At 39.5% G+C, this 22,576-nt stretch overlaps 1 protein-coding gene across 1 annotated transcript in view; it reads left to right on the top strand.

Moving 5' to 3' along the window:
• The window catches only part of uvrag (UV radiation resistance associated gene), a 112,244-nt gene extending 94,820 nt beyond the window's left edge, over positions 1 to 17,424 (top strand). Inside the window, exons 14-15 of the mRNA XM_088321605.1 lie at positions 10,266 to 10,357; positions 15,746 to 17,424. Of these exons, the coding sequence (XP_088177731.1) occupies positions 10,266 to 10,357; positions 15,746 to 16,388 (735 nt within the window). The 3' untranslated portion in view covers positions 16,389 to 17,424. The remainder of the gene's footprint in view (positions 1 to 10,265; positions 10,358 to 15,745) is intronic.
• Positions 17,425 to 22,576: the final 5,152 nt, after the last annotated feature.

Below are 22,576 nucleotides of genomic sequence, written 5' to 3'. Positions count from 1 at the left end.
GATAGATAGATGTATGTATGGTAGAAATTCTGGAGTGGCTGTGCTTGTGAGTGAGAAAAGCAAAGGAAGCGCTGGTGTAGTGGAAAGGGATATCTTCCAGATTGATGTGGGTGAGGTTAAAGTGGGGTGTAGAAATATGAATGTTTATAAGTGCACATGGACCTGGTTCAGAAAGAAATGCTGAGGAGAGAAAGGAGTTCTGGAAGGATTTGTCCGAATGTGTGGCAAGTGCGAAAGAAGGGTGGAAAGTGGTAAGATTAGGTGACCTGAATGCTAGATTGGGTGATGGAACAGTTTAAAATGTGGTTGGTACATTAGGATTACCAGGAAGAAATGAGAGTGGGAAGAAATGGATTGATTTATGTGTGGAAAAAAGTTGGTGATTGCAAATACATTGTTTAAAAAGGGACGAGAATAAGTACCGTAAATTCCGGACTATAGAGCGCACCACATTTTAAGAGGATAACCGCTTTTGTACTTACACAAGCCGCACCTGCATGCGCCCACATCAAAACATGTAACACAATCACGAAATTAACCTAAACCCGACTTTGAGTCCCGCAATTGTAACTGAATATGAAGTACACAGTCTAAAAACAACAGCCGGCAAATTGAACGTAAAATGATACCGGACTTAAGACCTGCAGAGTCCGGGTCCCGTTGAAAATAACCCAAGGGAAAAAAATGTATATTTCCAAAGGTAAGGGTGGAAAAAGTATATATCCACTATTGTCTGCTGCGCCCATAAACACGTCTCACCTTTACTCCACTTCCCATCAGCCCCCGTTGTATTCGCCCCTTCTTATTGATTCGTCCGTGGAAAACGTATCAGAATAAGTCTCTAAAATAAATACATTACAAAAATATACAATTGCAAATACATATTATACTTGGTTACACATATTTACAAAGAAAGACGGTACACCGAGAGTTTTCAAAGCTTTAATAATAATATTCTAACTTTCATCCCAAACCGTGTCTGTGAAGGGTAGCAAAACGCTACTAGGAACACGCTCGCAACACAAGGAAACGGGTCTGTTAAAGAAAAATACGGTATTTGTAAAAATCACGGTAAACCGTGCTCATCTTCCTCTTTATAACTGACGTCATTAGAGTCGTCTTCCCCAGTATGGGAAAGAGACAATGTCATATAGACGTTGTCCTACGCTCCTTTATTCAAAAACACGCTAGCAACACACTCGCATATATCCCACCGGTCTAAATCTTACCTTTTGTACTCGAGCGCCGCTGGCGGCTGTTAGAAAAAATACATAAATTGGCCTCATCACTGAATAAGCCGCCGGGTTGAACATTTGGGAAAAAAGGAGCGGCTTATAGTCCGGAATTTCCGGTATACTCTTGTCAGATTAGATGGTGGTGAGATGGTGGACACAGAACTGATGGATTATGTAGTGGTTAGGAAAATAATTTGAAGTAGATTGTTGGATGTGCATGTTTACAGGGGTCTAATGAGTGGTATGTTTGATCATTTTTATGTGGAAGGAAAACTGAGAATAGATGGATCGTGGATGGCTAGCTATAAGAAGAGGTGAAAAAGTCAGAGTTGAATTGGGCAGAAAAGGAAAGAGAGTTTAAAGAGAGGATAAGGGAAGAGGATGAACTGATTAGTTTCGGAGCAAGACTTATATCGGCCCCGCCCCAAAACATACACAAGTGAGCAGAGAGTCGAAATGAGAGGGGAACACGTTGTTTATTTCATCCAAACATTCAGTCGTGTTCCAAAGTTGTCCGGGCGACAGTGGCATTTATACTGTGTTCAGTCAGCAATGACTTGTTGTTTTTCTCTAGTCGGGCGCTCGATTCGAGTTGCCCTGACCCAGACAAAAACTTTTATTACTTAAGCAAATAGTTGGAGACGCCCCGGACCAAAGTCCTGTCAGTCACGCACCTTCCAAATGTTTTCTACTTTTTATTCCACAATATTAGTAGAAGAGAAGTGGAGAGTGTGGGAATGGAAGTGGTTTGAAGAGGCAGTGTTGAGGGGTGCGAAATAAGTGTGTGGAATGAGAAGTTGGTCGAGGTATTGGGAAAGAAAGTGAATGGTGGAATAATGAGGTCTCAGAGGCTGCGACAGAGAAGAGACATGCCTTTGAGGAGTGGCTGTGAGATAAGAGTGGTGATGCGTATGAAAGATATAAAGTGATGAAAAGGTTGGTAAAGGCGCTAACGGAAGTGGCGAAAAGGAAAGCAAATGATGAATGTTGTCGAAAGATAGGAGTGAACATTGAGGAAAGGAGAAAAGGGTTCAGGAAAGAAGTGAAAAGAGTAAGAAAGAGCGGGTCTGGAAAGGAAGAGAAAGTGAAAGATAAGGATGGTAGATTGCTGGTTAGCAGTAGTGCAGTCAGGATGAGATGGGCATAGTATTTTGAGGAGTTGTTGAATGTGGAGGATGGGAGAATAGTGAGCGTTGAGGCGATCGGTGGTATGGAGAGAATGCCCGTGCTGGGTGATTTAAATGTAAAGCCTGTGGAAACATGGGAGTTGCAAGAGGCAGTGAAAGAAATTAAAGGGGGGAAGGCACCTGGGTTGGATGGTTGTACTGCTGAATGCTTGAAGGTTGCATGCTATGATTGACTGGTTAGGACACTTTTTGAATGTAAGCTTTTTAAGTGGTGTGGTTCCTGTTTATTGTAGTGCATGTGCTGTGCCATTGTATAACTGTAAAGGTGTTTGGAAGAGTCTTGATTAAAGAGAGTGAGAGGAAGAACGGATGAGGTGGTGATGGAGGAGCAGAGTGGTTTCAGGAACTAAAGAGGATTTGTGGATCAGGTGTTTGCAGTACGACAGGTGTGTGAGAAATATTTTGCAAAAGGTAAGGATGTTTATTTGGCTTTCATGGACTTGGAAAAGGCGTATGACAGAGTTGATAGAGAGGCGTTGTGGCAAGTGATGGTAATGTATGGAGTGGGTGGAAAGTTGTTGGAAGCATTGAAGAGTTTTTATGTAAACAGCAGAGCATGTGTAAGAGTAGGGAGTGAGACAAGTGAATGGGTTCCTGTGTTGACTGGTGTGAGACAGAGGTGTGTGATGTCCCATGGGTGTTTCATGTGTACATGGATGGCGTGGTGAAAGAGGTGAATGCAAGAGTATTTGGCAGAGGTGTAGAGATGATCGATAACAGTGGTACGGTGTGGCAGGTAAGTCAGTTGTTGCTTGCAGATGACACAACGCTTGTGGCTGATTCTGAGGAAACATTGAGAAGGTTGGTAATAGAGTTTGGAAGAGTATTTGATTGGCGTTATGTGTAGAGGTCAGGAAGAGTAAGGTGATGAAGTGTTCTCTTGATGGGGTGGGCATGCGTTAGAAATAAGGTTGCACGGACAGATGCTGGAAGAAGTTGAAAACTTCAGGTACTTGGGTTGTGATGTGGCTGCAGTTGGTGGAATGGAGTGCGAGGTATTGCACAGAGAGAATCAAGGAAGCAAGGTTTTGGGTGCTCTGAGGAGAGTGATTTGCAACAAAGGTATGAGTATGGATGTTAAGAGGGGACTGTATGAGAGTGTGATTGTGCCGACTGTGTTGTATGGTGCAGAGACTTCGAGCCCGAACACAGATTTGAGAAGGAAATTAAATGTTTTTGAGATGAAGTGTTTAAGGAGTATGTTAGGAGTGACAAAGTTGGATAGATTGAGAAATGAAATTGTGAGAGACAGAACTGGAGTTGTAGTGGAACTTAGCAAGCGTGTGGATAAGAGAGGACTTGGTTGGTTTGGACACATGGAGAGGATGGATGAGGAGTGAATGTTGAAGAGAATCTACAGAGCAGAAGTAAATGAAAGGAAACCAAGAGGAAGGTCTCAATTGACGTTGATGGATGGTGTTATGAGTGCACTGCAGGAAAGAGGTCTAAATCTATTGGAAACTAGAGCTCGTGTTGGTGAAAGGAATGAGTGGAGAGGTGTTGTAAAAGGATAGTGGGATGTTTGGACGTGTTTTAAGGGATAGGCAGGGCACCTGTATGATGCGGCAGGGGTAAACCATTGAAAGCTGACGGGCCCTGTTGTTGAACTAAAGAGTGTGTTGTGTCACCCTGACCCGAGTGACATGGCCGCTTTCTTGTCTCCTGTTCCATATGGAGGGACGAAAGCATGACCAACTTGGGTGCCGAGGTGCCTAACTTGACTGGGTGTTTGGGCATTTGGGTTGGCCATGGTCCAAAAATGTTTGTGTGTGTTTTTTGCTATTTTTTCCCTATTTTTTTTATTTTGTTTGTCATTGTATGTGTCTCTCTTGCTGTCGGTCACCCCTCTTGGGGGATATGACCAAGTAGGTAGGTAGTACACAGACATCTGAACCTGTGTATGTGAGCGTACAAAGGACTATATTTATTCAAGATGTAATACATGATGCTCTTATACTGCTCAGTAATGCTGTTGACTAGTGATTCTTTTGAAGCAGTGTATATTTTTTGGCCCGTCACAGATTAGCCAGTGTCATCTTTTGCCTCACATGTCTCTTAATGCCCCTGAATTACAAGCATCATTTAAACTGCTACAACCCTTTGTGGCGAAATACAGTGGCTCGCGAAACTATCTGGCCCCCTTGAACTTTGTGACCTTTGGCCACATTTCAGACTTCAAATATCAAGATATAAAACTGTAATTTCTTGTGAAGCATTGAAGGATTTTATATTTTATATCAAATACAAATTATATTTAAATGCAAAAGATATTCACTGGCTGAGCTCTGGGGCGAGGTCAATGTAACCTAGTGGAGAAAGATGTTTACAGAAAACAGCAGGAACTGGGACAAGGGTGGACGCAGGAGGAGCCTCTGTGACGCAGGAAGGAAGGACCAGTTTGGAGAAGTTGTTCTGATAAGCTCTGCTGATATGAGTTTTTTAGACATTGCATCAGGTGGTGAAGCTGGCATCTGGCGCGCCCATAGGAGGAGTCGGCACGCCCATGGGAGGAGCCGGCACGCCAGCTTGTGAAAAGACGTGGGCAGAAGAACTTCAGAAGATCGAGAGGGACAATCAATAGAGAGGCTCGACAAAGACTAATTCGGCTAATTTGATGGAATACACTTAGTTAAATACTTTAACTTTTCCTTAATAAATAAATCTGCCCCCGTGTGAAAATGTCAGCAATTCTTTTCCATCTTTTCCCAGTAAGAAACGAGCATGCATTGTTAGGAGAATGAAGTTTGTGTTTGGTTAATGGAGTCATATAACTAATTCGAACAATTTGGTAAACGGTACATCTGAATGTATAAATTCCTAACAGCATCAACAATAAGTAAAAAAAATAAGTAAAACAATAACAATGAGTGTGACACAATCATGAAGTGGAACACTCTTTATTGGATATTTTAAACTTTTTTTAACAAATAAAATCTAAAAAGTGGGTGTGCAACATTATTCAGCCCCATTGAGTTAATACTTTGTAGCGCCACCGTTTGCTGCAATTACAGCTGCAAGTTGCTTGGGGTATATCTATCAGATTTGCTCATCGAGAAACTGATATTTTTGCCCATTCCTCCTTGCAAAACAGTTAGAGCTCAGTGAGGTTGGATGAAAAGCGTTTTAGAACAGCAGTTTTCAGTTATTTCCACAGATTCTCAATCGTATTGAGGTCTGGACCTTGACATGTTTTTGGTGAACCATTCCATTGTAGCTTTTGCTTTATGTTTTGGATTATTGTCTTGTTGGAAAGCAAATCTCCGTCCCAGTTTCAAGCCTTTTGCAGACTCCATCAGGTTTTCTTCCAGGATGGTCCTGTATTTGGCTCCATCCATCTTCCCATCAATTTTAACCATATTCCCTGTCCCTGCTGAAGAAAAGCAGGCCCAAACCATGATGCTGCCACCACCATGTTTGACCTGGGGATGGTGTGTTGAGGGTAATGAGCTGTGCTGCTTTTACGCTAAACATAACGTCTCGCATTGTTGCCAAAAAGTTCGATTTTGGTCTCATCTGACCAGAGCATCTTCTTCCACATGTTTGGTGTGTCTCCCAGGTGGCTTGTGGCAAACTTTAAACGACACTTTTTACGGATATCTTTAAGAAATGGCTTCCTTCTTGCCATTCTTCCATAAAGGCCAGATTTGTGCAGTATACGACTGACTGTTGTCCTATGGACAGATTCTCCCACCTCAGCTGTAGACCTCTGCAGTTCTTCCAGAGTGATCATGGGCCTCTTGGCTGCATCTCTGATCAGTTTTATCCTTGTATAAGCTGAAAGTTTAGGGGGACAGCCCGATCTTGGTAGATTTGCAGTGGTCTAATACTCCTTCCATTTCAATATTATTGCTTGCACAGTGCTCCTTGGGATGTGTAAAGCTTGGGAAATCTTTTTGTATCCAAATCCAGCTTTAAACTTCTCCACAATAGTATCTCAGACCTGCCTGTTGTGTTCCTCGTTCTTCATGATGCTCTCTGCGCTTTAAACAGACCTCTGAGACCATCACAGTGCAGGTGCATTTATATAAAGACTTTATTACACACAGGTTGATTCCATTTATCATTGTTAGTCATTCAGGTAAACATTGAAACATTCAGAGATCCTCACTGAACTTCTGGACAGAGTTTGCTGCACTGAAAGTAAAAGGGCTGAATAATTTTGCACACCCAGTTTTTCTTTTTTTATTTGTTAAAATAAGTTTAAAATATCCAATAAAGTGTGTTCCACTTATTGTTGATGTTTTACAAGAAATTACAGTTTTATATCATGATGTTTGAAGTCTGGCAAAAAAAAATCACAAAGTTCAAGGGGGCCAAATTGTTTTGCAAGCCACTGTACAAAAAAATCAATTAAGTTCAATCAAAGTTCTCAAACACATGTGGCAGAAACTTCCCACAAAGATTTGTCACAGGCATCCATGTGTGGCAACGGCCAAATCGCAGGCAAGAAATTACACAGGGGCCAATATGTAATGCATTTTGCAAGGCATTTTTTGTAATCTGTAACCAATAAAAACACTTGAATCCTTTACATTACTTTATTAGTTTTGGATTGTCAAAAGGGCAATGAATTAGGGTAGTGATGGGCAGTGTTGGTTAAGTTACCTTAAAAATGTAATCCGTTAGTTACAAGTTACCTTGTTTAAAATGTAATTGTAGTGTAATTTTTAAATTACTTTTAAAAAGTAATGAAACTAATTACTTTTGGATTACTTTAAGGTTTAAACTGCACATCCTGGACCACGAAATCAAATCCCAACTTGTTACAGGTTCCTGTGACACATTGAACCCTGACGTGATCCTTGCTTTTTTCAAGAGGGGTTGAGTAGCTGCTGTGGTAGAACTGCCTGCCAGGTCATATTCTCCAGTATCAAATGGACTAAATGCAATGTTCCCTCTAATTTTCCACGGGTCTGAGCATTCACACAAAGTCGGTGAGCAACGCTTGAAACAACAGTGAGCAACAGCAATCCCAAGTGTGGCAACTATCCATTATCAAACATGTCCAAAACTTGACATCAAGTTACATTTTGCTGAGTTTCCGGCAATGCAAAGTTATTTCTCACTTTTAAATGAATTGACTTATGTACTATTGCAAAGGTTGTACGGCCTACAAACGTCATTTGTTTTTACAATTCTTTCACAAGTTTTCCATTTTTTTTTCCTGGTATCTTTTGTCGCATAATACTAACATTTTGGGGTCCTTATTTAGTCGGTTGCAAGATGCAGAACTGTATTTTATTACCTTTTTTTGTGGAAGTTCAATGTTAGCAACAAGATTGACTTGATAGAATTGGAAATTATTTAAATGCAACACAAACTTTTTCCGTTTTTTTTTCTATCCGTTTTTTTTTTAAATTTGTTTTTAAATAAAATCTTATTGTGTTTATTTTTCCCAGCTGTTACTTTTTTCTTGATTTTTTGTTTTTTGTTCTCTATTTCCTTTTTCCTTTCATTTGTTTCTTTTTCTCTTTTTCTGTCTTTTTTTCTGAATTTTCCCTGCTCTTTTTTTCTCCTCCTTGTGTTTCTTTTTTTCCCAGCTCTTCACTACTTTTTCATTTTGGTATTTTTTTAATTTATTTTTTTATCCCCCCCCGTTCCTTTAAGTCATTTTGTGCATAATTTTAGATAATATTTGGTCATGTAGGGATTAAAGAAGCCAAAACAACCTGAAGAGCCGTTTGGGACCTGAAATAGGCGGTTCTTTTTAGTGAGCCGAGCTGAAGAAGCCGGTTCTCGAAAAACTCTACTGACTTTACTCAACTTCGTTCTACTTCGACCTTGACTTCCAAATACTGCATTTAGAACACAACGTCAGGGGAACCCTTGTATTTTTACCTTCATGCACTGTAACTTTACTTAATTCGCTTCTTAATTAGCAATTTCGAGCCCTGATTTTTGTGAGCTGGCTAGATTTTCTCGTGCGCGGAAAAGCTCTGGGCAGTGCGCAATTGCGCACACAAGCAGCTTAGAGGGAACATTGACGAAATGTGCTCTTCAGAAGAAGGCCTGGATGCTTCCTCTGAAAAGAGAGAGAAACTGATGGAATAAATGTACTATCATGAATTATTATGCTGAGCTCCATATCCACTTTATAACAAAATAGTGTGTAAAGTAGCACTAATGTAAAAATGTAATTGAGGAGCTCTTATCCAAAATGCTATAAATCCGTTCTGAGAAAAATCACAAGTATTTACTCAGACCAACATATTTTGCAAGTATTTAATGCATTTAGTTTAAAATCATTTTTGGGTCAGTCCGAACACTTATAAGCAATAATTGACAAATCAAACTACAACCGTGTTAATCAGTCAGTTTAGGCTCATTTAAGACTTTCTCACCTACTACTACCAATTCAATTTTATACTGAGATATAAAGAAATTAAAATTACTTATAAAATTACTCAACTAGGATATTAAAGGCCTTACATTGGGGCGGCAGTAGCTCAGGAGGTAGAGCGATCGTTTTAGGATTAAGGGATCCCAGTTCGAATCCCGGCTTGTCCGTGTTACATGCCGAAGTGTCCTTGGGTAAGACACTGAAACCCCAATACCCCCAATAAGCAGGTTAGCAGCCTTACATGGCTGCACAGATCACGGCCGCTATTGGGAAATGTGAAGCACAATGTAAAGCGCTTTGGGAAGTCATTGACTTGAAAAGCGCTATATAAATGCAGATCATTTCATTTAATTTCATTTCATTTACATACTATTGTTATACCCAGTGAATGTTCGGTCTGCTGACACGACATGAATATTAGCTATCTTACCTGAAGGTGTTTTTTTAATTTCGACATGGAGTCCTTTGACGCTGACAGGATGTGAACTTTTGGCAGGCACGATTTGCACTGCACAATGATGTTCTTTCCCTTTTTTCCACCCTGTAAATGCGTTTTTCTCCATGCTTGTTCTTCTGCTAGGCTGACTGACTAGCACTGCCAGCAGAGAAGCGATCGTTGCTACAGTCGTCATTACGTGAAAGCATGGACGGCAAATGATAATAATAAAATAATGACGACGAAAAGCCAAAAACATACAAGTAACAGCAGTACAAACTAATACATTAATAAAAACAGTAATTAAATTAATAAAAGGAGCAAAGACGGCGCAACCTCGTACAAATTGTAATCCTGTTTAGTAACCCCCATGCTCACGGAATGTAAATGTAATCTGAATACTTTGTTTTTGCCTGTACTGTAACGGATTACAGTTACTTTTATTTTGTATCCTTTTACCGTAACGCTGTTACATGTAATCCGTTACTCCCCAATCCTGTTGATGGGTCATGAATAATGTTGGTCTGTCTCCAGGACTTCACCATCTACAACACAGGCCCGTATTTTCATGGTAGAAAATAGTTGACAATATATGGACAATTGAGAGAGCAAGATTACAAAACGTTTTTATGTATTTATTATGGTCCATATTTCCAGTTTATGTTGTCTTACAATGTGTTAATATTCAGTTACAGGCTCTACTTAATTATAATCCTGAAAAATCAGTTTTTTGATTTTCTATTTTAAACTGTTATTACATTGTTTTAACGCATAGTTGTGGTATATATTGCCAGATATTAAAAGTTTGGGTTGTTCTGGGAAAAAAAAGGCCAAAAGTAATCACTCAACCAGATTTCTGGCTCTTTGGTGGGCAACATAACAATAGAAATTCCAAGCGGCCTGTACGATTCTTAGTCAATAAAGGTTAAATAGCTAAAGATGTCCATTGTGTATCCGCAAAAGTAACAGTCTGCTGTTATGAGAAGAAGTGGGTAAAAGAATATTTAAAGTCCTCTGTGGGTGATAATTGATGCCAGAAAATTGTTGCTGATTTTTTTTTTCTGCAGCTAAGATATCAACATGGGCTGACTACCCCAGACCTACAGCAAACATTACCCAACCTGAAGAACTTTCTTGAGCATGGCTTGCTTGTCCAATGGTAATGAAAAACCCTGACTTCCACAATTTATCAAGGGTGAAAATGACATCTCATAATATGCCAACTTTGCTGTTTTGGATTTTAAGCTTTACGTTGCAGCCGGAAATTAATTTGAAGTTTAGCCCTGCGCTCTAAAAGGCATCATTTGAGGTGTCCTCATCAAAGTTGAAATTAAGGGGTTTGTGCTAGAGATTGACGTTGTTGTTTATGTTTGTTTGTGTTGCATGAAAATGGTGAAATTACGAAGAGGCCTGTTTGAAATTAGGGCTGCAACAACCAATCGATAAAATCTATTACAATTTATTATTAAAGGTTTTGGCAACTAACTAGATCATCAATTCATTGTATCACGTGATTTATGAGACACAAAGTTTGTTAAATCATTGCAAAATAGAGTCCACACATTTCTGTTGTACTTCCACTTTTGTCCAGCAGTGAACGCCAAGACTGTTTTTATAGAAAAGTTATATTTTTTTTTATCGAACAATGCATCATTACAGACAAAATTGGCATGAATGTTTGTGTTGTTTGACTGTAACATAAAACAAAGTTAACAATTTTCAAGGGAACAGAAAGTGCTGCAGAAATAGAGGGAAAAAAATCTGAAAATATATATATGTAAAATAATAAGAAGAATAATGGTGGCATGTTTAATTGTACACAAAGGGCAGATTCTTAATCATATTATAAATCATTTTTATATTGGGAATGTGTATTATATTAGATTCAATTAAGATAGATAGATAGATACTTTATTCATCCCTGTAGGGAAATTCACACTTCCATCAGTATCCTTTTGTTGTTTATTAACAGGATAGCCTCGGATGCTGTGTTGTAGTTAGCAACAGCGGAGTGGATGACGTCACACGCTAGTCCAAAAGTTCGACACCCCTGCAGCAGATGGGAATCTTTGTGCCCAGGGTTGCACCACCTCGTGTTCACGTAGATAGCGAGTCCACCTCCTCTCCGCTTCCCGGAGGCTTTTGTGTCTCTGTCCCTAACAGCGCTGAAGCCGGTGGCTCCGGATAGCTCCACGTTAGCGTCCGAGATGCTAGACGTGAGCCACGTTTCCGTAAAACACAGCAAACTGCACTCCCTGTACGCTTTGATGTCTTTCACCAGCACAGCCAGTTTGTCGGTCTTATTTGGTAGAGAGTTCACATTTACCATGATTACGGACGGTACCGAAGACTTATAACGCCGCTTAGCCTTAGCTTCGGGTCTGCATCCACGATAGGGCTTTCTCATCACGCCGGCACGAGAATTCTTCAGGGCAAGGATTTTATTCCTCAAATAAACGCATTTTTGTGCGTTAAAACCCATAACGATAGGATAGAAAGTAATCCAAAGTGTAGTTGTCAAACGGGACGAAAAACACCGAAGATGGCAGCAGACACTTAAAACAATAAATCACAAAAAGTGCGAAATAATACGGAGCTGCTGGAAAGGCTGCCGCTCGCGGCAGCGCCTATGATGTCCTGATTAAAGACAATTAATTGACAACATTTTGAAAAGTTGGGTTGGTATCATCATATTTTTGGAGATAAAATAATTTGCCACATAAAAAAAAATTAAATGCATTGCTATTTCTTTGTTGTTTTGTGTAAGTCCAAATATAATATGATCTTTGGACAAGGTGGTAGAAAAAAAGGATCTTACATATTTGCAGTTGTATAGCATATATTTGTATGCATTTTTGTTTATTGTGAAGTTAATTGACAAACACTTGGATTTTTTTGTTGAATATTCTATTGTTTTGTAAGCTGTTTTTCTATCTAAAACTTCAAAATTTGAATAAAGAGTGGAAAATTAAGAAAATTGTCATTAAGAAATCCAATTCGCCCATTATACACTAAACAGATATAAAGTCGAATTTAGATTTAAAGTCGAACAACAAAAATCCCTAAAAATGCAAAACAATAAAATGCAAATACAAATATTAACTCTTCAGTCATATAAATAAATGACCAAATGCAACAACAACAAAATCTGCACAAATCCTCTGAAAAACAAGTAATAAATATAAATTAAAATAAGTAAAACAAAAAGCAAAATATCAGCAGTCTCGAAAATTGAAAGTTTGAATGCACTCTGCTTCGGAGTATTCATTATCATTAAAATGAGTCCAAATTTGGCTTATTTTCTGCTTAGTGCTGATAGTACTTTCTATCTTTTTTTTTTATCTTCCCTATTGAACTCCCTTATTATCCAACACTTATAGAACCCTTTCCGCGTTTGTGAACAAGTGTGACGTAGAAAAGATGCGTGAGCATTTTTAAAGCCGAATGGCAGAATTCATGTCATTTTATAGCAGCTCATTGACACAAAAAAGATCGGAGATCCTAGGTAGGAATGGTTTAAAATGGCACAAAGTATGTGCTAGCAGCAAGATAGCGACTTTTCTTCATCAAAGCCAATGAAAAACCTTTTCTCTGATTGGCGCTGGAGTTCTTCATTTGAAGGCACTGGAAAAATTGGCCTTGAAGGTGCTTGATAAGTGCTTGAATTTGGTCATGAAAAAAGTGCACAATCCCTTTTGTAAGATTTAAGTATTAGTAAAGTCAATATGCATTGTACCAGCTCAGTAGCCTAGATGGTAAGGCGCCCGCTTTGAGACTGGGAGGTTCGGGTTCGCGCCCCGGCCGAGTCATTCCTAAGACTTAAAAAGTGGTCGGCGGCGCCCTCTGTTGGCTGCGGCTGCATCGGCTCGCTACAACGGGTCAGGTGCAATCGACATTTCGTTCTGTGTACATTGTTACACAGAATGACAATACAAGGAAATTATTATTATTATTATTATTATTATTTGATCCATGTATATTGGGCTATACAAAAGAGCTTGAGCTTTATGCCTGTCTGTGACTCACAAACGTATTCAAACTGAAATGCATGCTGTCTGAAGAAACAAACGTTAGTTGTCAAAACATTAAAACCGTTTCATTTAAAATTATTAAGACTCGTTAAGTTATTTTGTTTTAGACTTAACAGTTGAATGTACTTGACAAAATGCACATCATATTTGTTTTATTTATTGTTTTACTCACTTAATGCTGCTAATGAACTGCACTCTTGTTTTCTTTTATTCTCTCTCTCTCTCCTTTTCTCCTCTCTCTTTCTCTCTTTTTCTTTCTCTTTCTCTCTTTCTCTTTCCCTTTCCCTCTTTCTCTTTCTCTTTCTTTCTCTCTCCTCCTTTTCCTCCTCCTTTCTCCTTCACAGGTTTGCGTGAAATCTTTGAAAAATGCTTGAATTTTAATGTTGTGTTTTCAAGGTCAGGAAAATGCTTGAATTTTTGGGTGAAGTGTTTGAAATGGTTGCCATTGCCTTTTTTTCTTCTGACTATATAGGCCACGGTATAAATGTAAAGTGTGTGAAAATGACGCCGACACACCTGCTCTTAGTCATTATGGTGAGTGATGTGAAGCGCCACCACCTTCTACTGATCACACCCAAGCGGACAACTCGATTTAGAAAGCCATTTCTTTTGGTTCGGCTCAATGGGAAGAGGCTCTTGGGCTCCTAAGTGGCTCTTTAGATTTTTTTTTTTTTTAAATTATGTAGTATCAATAATAATAAAACATTATTACCAAATTATTTAGTAATTGCTTAAGTTTTGCAGGGTATCCCTGAAAATACATCAAATATGAATTGAAATATTCACCTATCTACGAAAAAAATTGTTAAATACAAAACAATTTTAGCATTTTTCTCACTAAACAGATTTAAAGTCAGAGAACAACGCAAAATCTCTGAAGATGCAAAACTATAAAATGCAAAAACATTAACTCTTCATTGCTATAAATAAATTATGTACCCGTAATTCGAACAAAATAACTATTTGCAATTCTATTTTAATCAATTTAGACACAAATCCTGAGAAAAACACGCAACAGATATAAATTAGAATAAGTAAAACAAAAAGCAAAAGATCAGCAGTCTATAAGATTAAAAGATTGAATGTACACTGGTTTGGAGCAATACATATCATTAAAATTAGTCCAGCACTTACTTTATTTCTCTTCTGTATTGAACTCAATTACTACCCAACACCTATAGAGCCCTTTCCGTGTTTGTAAACAGTGTGACGTAGCCAAGCTACGCATGCATTGTTGAAGCAGAACTGCCGTATTCATGTCAGTTTATATCAGCCTATTGACACAAAAGGATTGTAGATCAGATAGGAACAGTCAAATCATGTTTATGATTACAAAGAGTCTCAAAGGGCTGCACAGATCAAAGACTGTTGCAAACTATTATTACAGACTATTATGACACCATCCCCTCATCTAAAACCTACATGAGGGCAAATAGTATACATATTATCAACATAAAATATAGATTATTCATATGCTGTAGAGTAGAAGTGTGTTTTAAGCTTAGATTTAAACATTTCCACTGAAGTCATAGATCGAATCTCAGGGGGAAGAGCATTCCACAGCACCGGGGCCCGGATGGAGAACGCTCTTGAACCTGCAGATCTCTTCTTGGCTCTTGGGATCACTAGTAGACCAGCGTTTTCAGAGCGAAGGCTCCGGACCGGAACCTTGCAAGTGAAGGAGAAATTAAATCTGAAAGATGTGAGGGAGCTAGTCAATGCATGATTTTGTATAATACCAACAGAACCTTAAAATCACATCTTAAGCTAACAGGGAGCCAATGCAGGTTAGCTAAAATCGGGGTAATGTGATCAAACTTTCTTGTCTTAGATAAAAGCCTCGCTGCAGCATTTTGTATCAGCTGAAGGTTCTTGATTTTAGACTTCGGGATACCGGAGAGTAGTGCATTACCGTAATCGAGACGGGAAGTAACAAACGCGTTAATTATAATCTCCGCATCTGACGGAGACAGCATAGGACGAATTTTAGAAATGTTGCGAAGATTGAAGAAAGCTCTTCTAGTTTATTTTCGTCATCAAAGTCAACGACAAAAAAAACATTATTTTGATCTGTGTTGGATTTCTTCCTATGAATATACTGGTAAATTTGGTCTTAAAGTGCTGAAAAGGGTGTACAAACCCGGATTTCTCTACCCCTTTTTCTCATCTCTCTCTTGCTTTTTTTGTCTCTCTTTCTCACTTTCTATCGCTCACTTTCTTTTTTCTCTCATTATTCATATCTCTCTTTCTACTTTCCTTTATCTCTCTCTCTTACTCTGTCCCTCTCTTTCTTCCCTATACCTTTCTTTCTTTCACTTTAATCTACAAATCTTGTCCCGGTGAGAGTTTTTCTTCTATTATGTGCCCCCGTGCTAAAATGAGTTTGACGCTAGTGGGTTGGTGACTAGTCGCCTATTAGAATAGTACCAACCTTAGTGGAGTGCAGCCGTCCTTCTGATTACAAACAGAAAATATACTCAAAAAATTGTTGACTTTAGTGTTTCTTTTCTCCATAGTGACAGTCATCACGTTTCCAGCTCCATCCTGACCAAGTCTCACCTCGCTGTGCCCGCCGCCTCAGAAGCCGACCACAGACTAAGCAAGAGGGGGAGCTCAGAGGCCGACAAATATCAAACAAATCAAATGCAATCATCTCCGCCAAAACTTTTGTCTTTCTCACTGGGTGCCACAATGGCCACGGAACCTGGAGAGAAAGGAATAAAGATGTTGCCAGACAGCAGTAAAGTTTCCCAGGAGGAGATTGATAGAAAACCTGAAGTCCTCCGAGGTCATACTGCAGAGCAAAAGCCTGATAACCCCTTAGGTCTGGATGTCATTAATTGTGCCTTGGTGGTACCAGGCACTATTTTAAGTCCAAGTCCCAGGCCGTGCTGCTCAGTGGAGCAGGCCAAGGAGATTACAGGGACAGAGGCCACCAACCTGGGCCCAAGACTCCAGGTAAGCTCAGAAATGGCTGAGCAGACCAGGATGGGAGACTGCGGCAGCATCCCCGTGGACCGAGCAGTCGCTGTAGAATGCGACGAGCAGGTTCTGGGCGAGCTCGATGTGGCTGGATTTCAGGAGTTTTCCAGGCGCATCTACGCACTCAACCAGAACACGTCCAGCTTCCGCCGACCACGAAAAAACTCTGATAAATGAGGCAGGTGGCAGCAGGAGAAAGGTCTGCTTAAGGAGAAAAGAAAAGAAACCTGCACAGGAATGTGGGTCCGGGATGTTAAGATAATGAGCGATTCCCAAAAGTAAGACTAGTTTGCACTTAGTGTAAAAAAAAAAATCTATTAAAATGAAATTACAAGTGCAAGCTTTTCTGAAGCTGATATTCATCTAACGGATTTTCCGTACTATAAGGTCAACGGATTATAAGATGTTATATATTTTTCATATTTAAGATGGACTTAAAACTACAGTAAGAGCTAGGGTTGCATCAAAAATAAATTCCTTTAAATTAATCAATTTCATAGTCAAGTCACATTTATTTGTATAGCTCTAAATCACAAAATGTCTTAAAAGACTGCACAGGCTCAATTACACCATCCCCTGATCTGAAACCTTCATGCAGGCAAGGAAAAAAATTCAAATACGTCAGCATTAGGAAAATAAGAAACCTTGTGAAGGGGCCTCACAAGTGGAAATCCCCCTACGCAGCTTCCCGGCTAGTCAATGCAGATGATGACATGTTTCAGGTCCAGGTGCTGGTCTGCTGACTCATCCCGATTAGTCCCTCTCTGTCATTTTGCCACCATCCAGGCAGGAAGGGACAGGAAGAGAAAGGTATGATGTTGGCATCAATCGTGTACTATAGAATAGAAGTGTGTCAGATTTAAAAGGTTGCGGGTCTTATCTATGAAGGCAGAGTGTTCCACAGCACCGAGGCCCGAATGGAGAACGCTCTTGAGCCTGCAGATTTCTAGACCAGCATTTTTCCAGCACAGGCCCGTGCAGGAAGTTAGGGGAAAATCAAATCAGAGAGAAAAGAAGTCCATGAAAACTTGTTTGTGTAAGAGAACTTTAAAGTCACATCTTAAGCAGACCAGGAGCCAGTGCAAGTTGGCTAATATTAGAGTTATATGGTCACATTTTCTTGCCCTAGTCAAAAGTCTTGCTGCAGCGAACATAAATTAACATCATCACATCTGGTTTCACCAATAACAATAAATGAAATTATTAATGGTTACACTACTGTCCTACCTCTGAGGTACCCCCTACAGCTAGCGAACGATGTCCCGAGTAATCAAACCTTTTTTTAGTGTCTGTTAGTCCGGACGATGGCCTCAACTACTGCCCATATACAGTCATCGTAAAACTAAAAGGACAAAATCCAAGACATGCTAACAACAATTCAAACAAAAGTACATCATATGTACAAACATTATCATAAACAAAAATCTTTATTCAAGTAATTGTGATTTAACAAAAAAAAAGCATATGAAAGCTGGCGTCTTGCCCTCTTTTTTTTCCTCGCTTTAGAACAAACAATATTTAACCACCAGAGGGCACTCGAAGACCACAATGTTTCTCATAGTCACCATTTTATATGCAGTACGCATCTTTAGCTTTTCCACCACCATATTTTCCATAATATAAGGCACGCTCTTTCTGGCCAATTTGGGGTTTTTAGGTGGGCCTTACATCAGAAAAATATGGTATACTTAACATTTGAACCAATAATACTTATAATTTAAATGTGTTATTGTGTTATTAAGATGAAAACTATTCCTCAATATTGATCACATACTTTATGGACTTGTATAAAAAGTAACACCGAAAGTAAAAACGCATTTCATTTCACAGTCTTAATAATATTGACTTGATGGGCGGACAAAACGCTTGATTTTATTCATTTTTACTCTGCAGAGCACACACCTGGGAGGATAAGATGACCGGCAAAAAATGCTAACAGTCTTTCTTGAAATACGTTTTTCTCTTTTCCTAGATTTTTGGGTTCGAACTAGCACCTTTTTGCCCTCCCATCGTACCTGACTCATATCATTCGCGCTGATCTATGTTAATAATACCACTACAGAAAAGAAGAATGGTGATGGGCCTAACATACCTAAGATTTAGGGGCCGGTCACACAGACATTTGCGGCTGAATCACGGCCAGAAATTTCTGCCTGTGAGGCGGACGCTATTGGACGCTTTGAGATCGCCATACAGACGAGATACAGCAGTGCTTAACACGCAGTCGGAAATTCGCGCGCAGGTAGCAGCGCGAAAAAGTTTTGCGCTGCTCAATTCTTCAGAGCGCGGGAACACAGCCTTTCACGAGCGTATCGAGGCTGAACCACGGCCAGAAATTTCTGGCCGTGAAGCAGACACTGTTGGGCGCTGTTGGACGTTTTGAGACCGCAATATAGACGAGATACAGCAGTGCTTTACTCGCGGTCGGAAATTCACACGCGGTTGGCCGCGCGCAAAACTTTTGAGCTGCTCAAAAGTTTGAGCACGTGTTAAACCGCGTGCCGCACACGTGGTCAACACGAGGTAATGACGCGGAACGATGTGCTCTGGCCGCGGCCAGGGCGTGGTTACACATGGGTAGGACGGGAAATTTCAGCGGGTAATCGTGGGTGGAGCATGGTAACAGCATGTTCTGCGCCTGTATCGCGGTGTTATTACGTGAAATTAGCGTGTTACGCGTGTGACAGTCAAACGCCTTTCTCCGCGTATATACAGCACGATTTGCCGAGCACACGTCAGTTGTGCTCGAGACGTCAAGGGGGTGAACATGGATCCCCATCAGCGTAGTGACCTCGTCTTAATCCATTTTTATTTCTTGACATTTCTTTTCAAGATATTAAAATAAAAATGATGCCATAGCTTGAAATCTTGATCTTCACGGGACTGTGTCTTGAGCGGTTATGATTTCTACAGCCCGGTGTTATCCGAGAAATGCATCCCTGCCGAGATTTGCATCCCCTCGCTACTACAACCACTTTTACCTCGTTTTATCTCACTTTTAGGGAATGTAATGGCGAACATATAACCAAAACCACTTTGTCTTGCATTTGTTGGGAATGTAATACAGCTTAAACCATTCCGTCTTTGTTTTTGTTGTGAACGTAATCGAACGGTAAATCCTCCCCCCCTCGCGTGAACGCGCATTCTGCTGCGCTTCCAACAAAAGCGATTGTATTCTATATAAAACGCTTATTAAAACAATAAAGCGAGCTAATTATAACAATTGGGAGATCCTAGTCTATATAACGCGTTTATTTAAACAATAAAGTGCGATCCTATTCTACAAATGCGTTTGTTAACGCAGATGAAAAAGTCAAAAGCGATCGCAGCAGAATGCGCGTTCACGCGAGGGGGTGGGGGTGTTGCGTAGGAGTCGGATTTGGGCACAACACCGGCTCGGGAGCTTTTATACCCGTGGTCCACACGAGAAAATGACGCAGAAATGACGCGATGAGGAAGCGGAACAGTCGCCGGCGTCTGTTTTGCGGGCATACCACCGATGAACAGCGGGTTGGCCAATTTTGCGCATTTTCCATCGCGGGCAACCACGGGCAAAAAAAAAAACGCAAAATTTTAGCCGTGATTCAGCCGCAAACGGCTGTGTGACCGCCCCCTTAGGAGGGGGTAATTCTCCCAGATGGTAAAACTGAATGTGGCCTAATAGCTAACTAGAGAATGATTGCACGAATAAGGTTGGATAGTGCAAGTGAAGGAGACATGTTAAAATGATTTTTCTCATCCATCCAGCCCAAACTCGACCCTAATAAGATGGCCTTTCTGGAAATCTCCCATTGGCAGAGTCATCAATGAATTGAGCTTTAAATAATGTAGATTTTTTTAATAATTAATTGTATCAAACCATTTATGGCAAGCAGCAGTGGTTAGCGCATGTGCGGCACAGTTCATGTCTTGGGAACCCCCTGCGTGGGTTCAAATCCAGCTCCAGACTTCCTGTGCAGAGTTTGTATGTTCTCCCCGTGCTTGCGTGGGTTTCCTCCGGGCACTCCGGTTTCCTCCCACATTCCAAAAACATGCATTTCAGGTGAATTGCCCGGTCCAAATTGTCCCTAGGTGTGAATGAGCGAGTGAGTTGTCTGTCCCCGTGTGCCCTGCGATTGGCTGGCAACCAGTTCAGGGTGCCCACTGCCCGATGATTGCTGGGATGGGCTCCAGCACCCCCGCGACCCTACTGAGGATAAGCGGTGTAGCTAATGACATGACATTTATGGCAAAACAGCAAAGATCACAGGATATATGCCATAGTAATTAATAAACACCTATAAAATTCACATATCTAAATATTTTATATAAACCTCAGGTACTCATATATATATATATATATATATATATATATATATACTTATTTTTCAGTTTTTTTTGTTTATTTTTTTGTGGATTATTGTCATGTACTTTGTCACAACAAAATGTTATCCATATGAAATAAGGGTGAACTTGTAGTTTTTCACGTATTGGTTGAACTGTGTTGTAGCTGATTCGTTCGTCACTGATCGAGCAATAAGTTAAAAGCTCAGGCAACTGGTTGGAAAAAACACGAAAATATACACGACAAATGCCCCCAATAAGCTGGTAGGCGCCTTGCATGGCTGACTCCCGATTTTTGTGGGAGTGTGTGTGTGAATGGGTAAGTGTGAAGCACATTGTAAAGTGCTTTGGGAGGTTTTCATTGACTTGAAAAGCACTATATAAATGAAAGAACATTTACAACAAACTACACAACGAAATTCATGACAAAAATACATGACAAAAAAAACAACAAAATAGACAACAAAATGCATGACAAATCACCCGACAAATATATGAAAAAAATCACATAAGAAATACATGACACAACGAACTACACGAAAAAATAAACAAAGAAAACGACCAAATATACAACCAAATAAATTGCAAAATCAACAAAATACCTGACAATTCATGACAACATACAGGACAAAACGCACGACAAAATCCACGAAATAAATTACAAAATACACGACCAAATACACTACAAAACAGACAAAAGATGCGACAAAGCAAATTATAGAATGACAAAATACTAAGCAAAATGAATGACAAAATACACAAGAAAATAAATTACAAAATGACAAAATACACCATAACACACGTCAAAATAAATGCCGAACTACACCACAAAATGCGCAACAAAATAAATCCCCCCAAAGATAAATGACAGAATAAATGTCAAAATGTATGAACATTTTGCATTGTTGTCATGTATTTGGGCGTTACTTGGATTTCTTGACGCGTTCATCTATTTCTATGGGGTTTATTTGTAGCTATTTATTAATTTTCACAATCATTTCCACATAAAGCAGGATCGAGCCACCCTACATTTGCAATTGTATTATCCATTCAGTCGTCTTGGATTTTCTCTCCATTATTAGAATACGTCCATGCACTCGTATTCACGAAAAAAAATTGTTTTATTAGTTTGGGATGAATCAAATAGTTGTGTAGCTTCATACATGAAAATATACCTATAATGTTAAATGAAGTGGCACGTTTGCACTGCCATAATCCTCCACTGGCTTCGCAACATTTCACATCCTGTCCCATCTAAAAGGACTTATCAAATATATTGTATGATAAATGATGATAGACACCATACTGTAAACACAAAATTTCCCGAAACTGCAAGATTTAAACTGCAAGGTTTAAATATTAACGATGTACCTAGACTTTGTACGGGTCTGTTTTTGTTATTAAAGACTTGCAGTCAGTTTTTGCTTCTCCTTTTATACGTGCTCAGCTCACTGATTATTTTTCTACAGTGTTGCATTTCTTAAGCCACCTCGGCCGTACAGTATTCGGGTAATTTTTGGATTCATTCTAACAGGATGTAGTGATGGGAATTATGGCTCTTTTTAGAGATCCACCAAAATACACGACACACTACACTACGAAATACACAACAATTCGTGAAAAAAAACATGACAAAATTCCAGACAAAATTCACGGGAAAAAAATACACAACCAAGAATAGAACGAAAAACAATGAACGAGACAAAAAAAAAAAAAGTATAAGACAAAATATATGGAAAAAAAATAAACAACGGAAATTAACGACAAAATACAATAAAATATAGGCAACCAGAGGCCTGGCCAAATAGACGAGAAAATACAGGACAAAAAAACATGACGATATGCACAACAAAATACAATAAAAAATACATGATGAAACACATGACAGAATACATGACAAAATGCTAAACCAAATGAACAATAAAATACAAGACAAAATACACAAAAAAACTACAAGACCAAATATACCACAAAATACACTAGTATTTATGACCAAAACCAAGACAAAAAAAAACGTAAAAAATGCAAGGCAAAATACACGA

This window comes from Urocampus carinirostris, chromosome 17 (genome assembly GCF_059441175.1).
Source record: "Urocampus carinirostris isolate Australia breed hairy pipefish chromosome 17, RoL_Ucar_1.0, whole genome shotgun sequence".
Lineage (NCBI taxonomy): Eukaryota > Metazoa > Chordata > Actinopteri > Syngnathiformes > Syngnathidae > Urocampus > Urocampus carinirostris.
The sequence above is the reverse complement of the archived record's forward strand: the minus strand, read 5'-3'. Positions and strand labels throughout refer to the sequence as shown.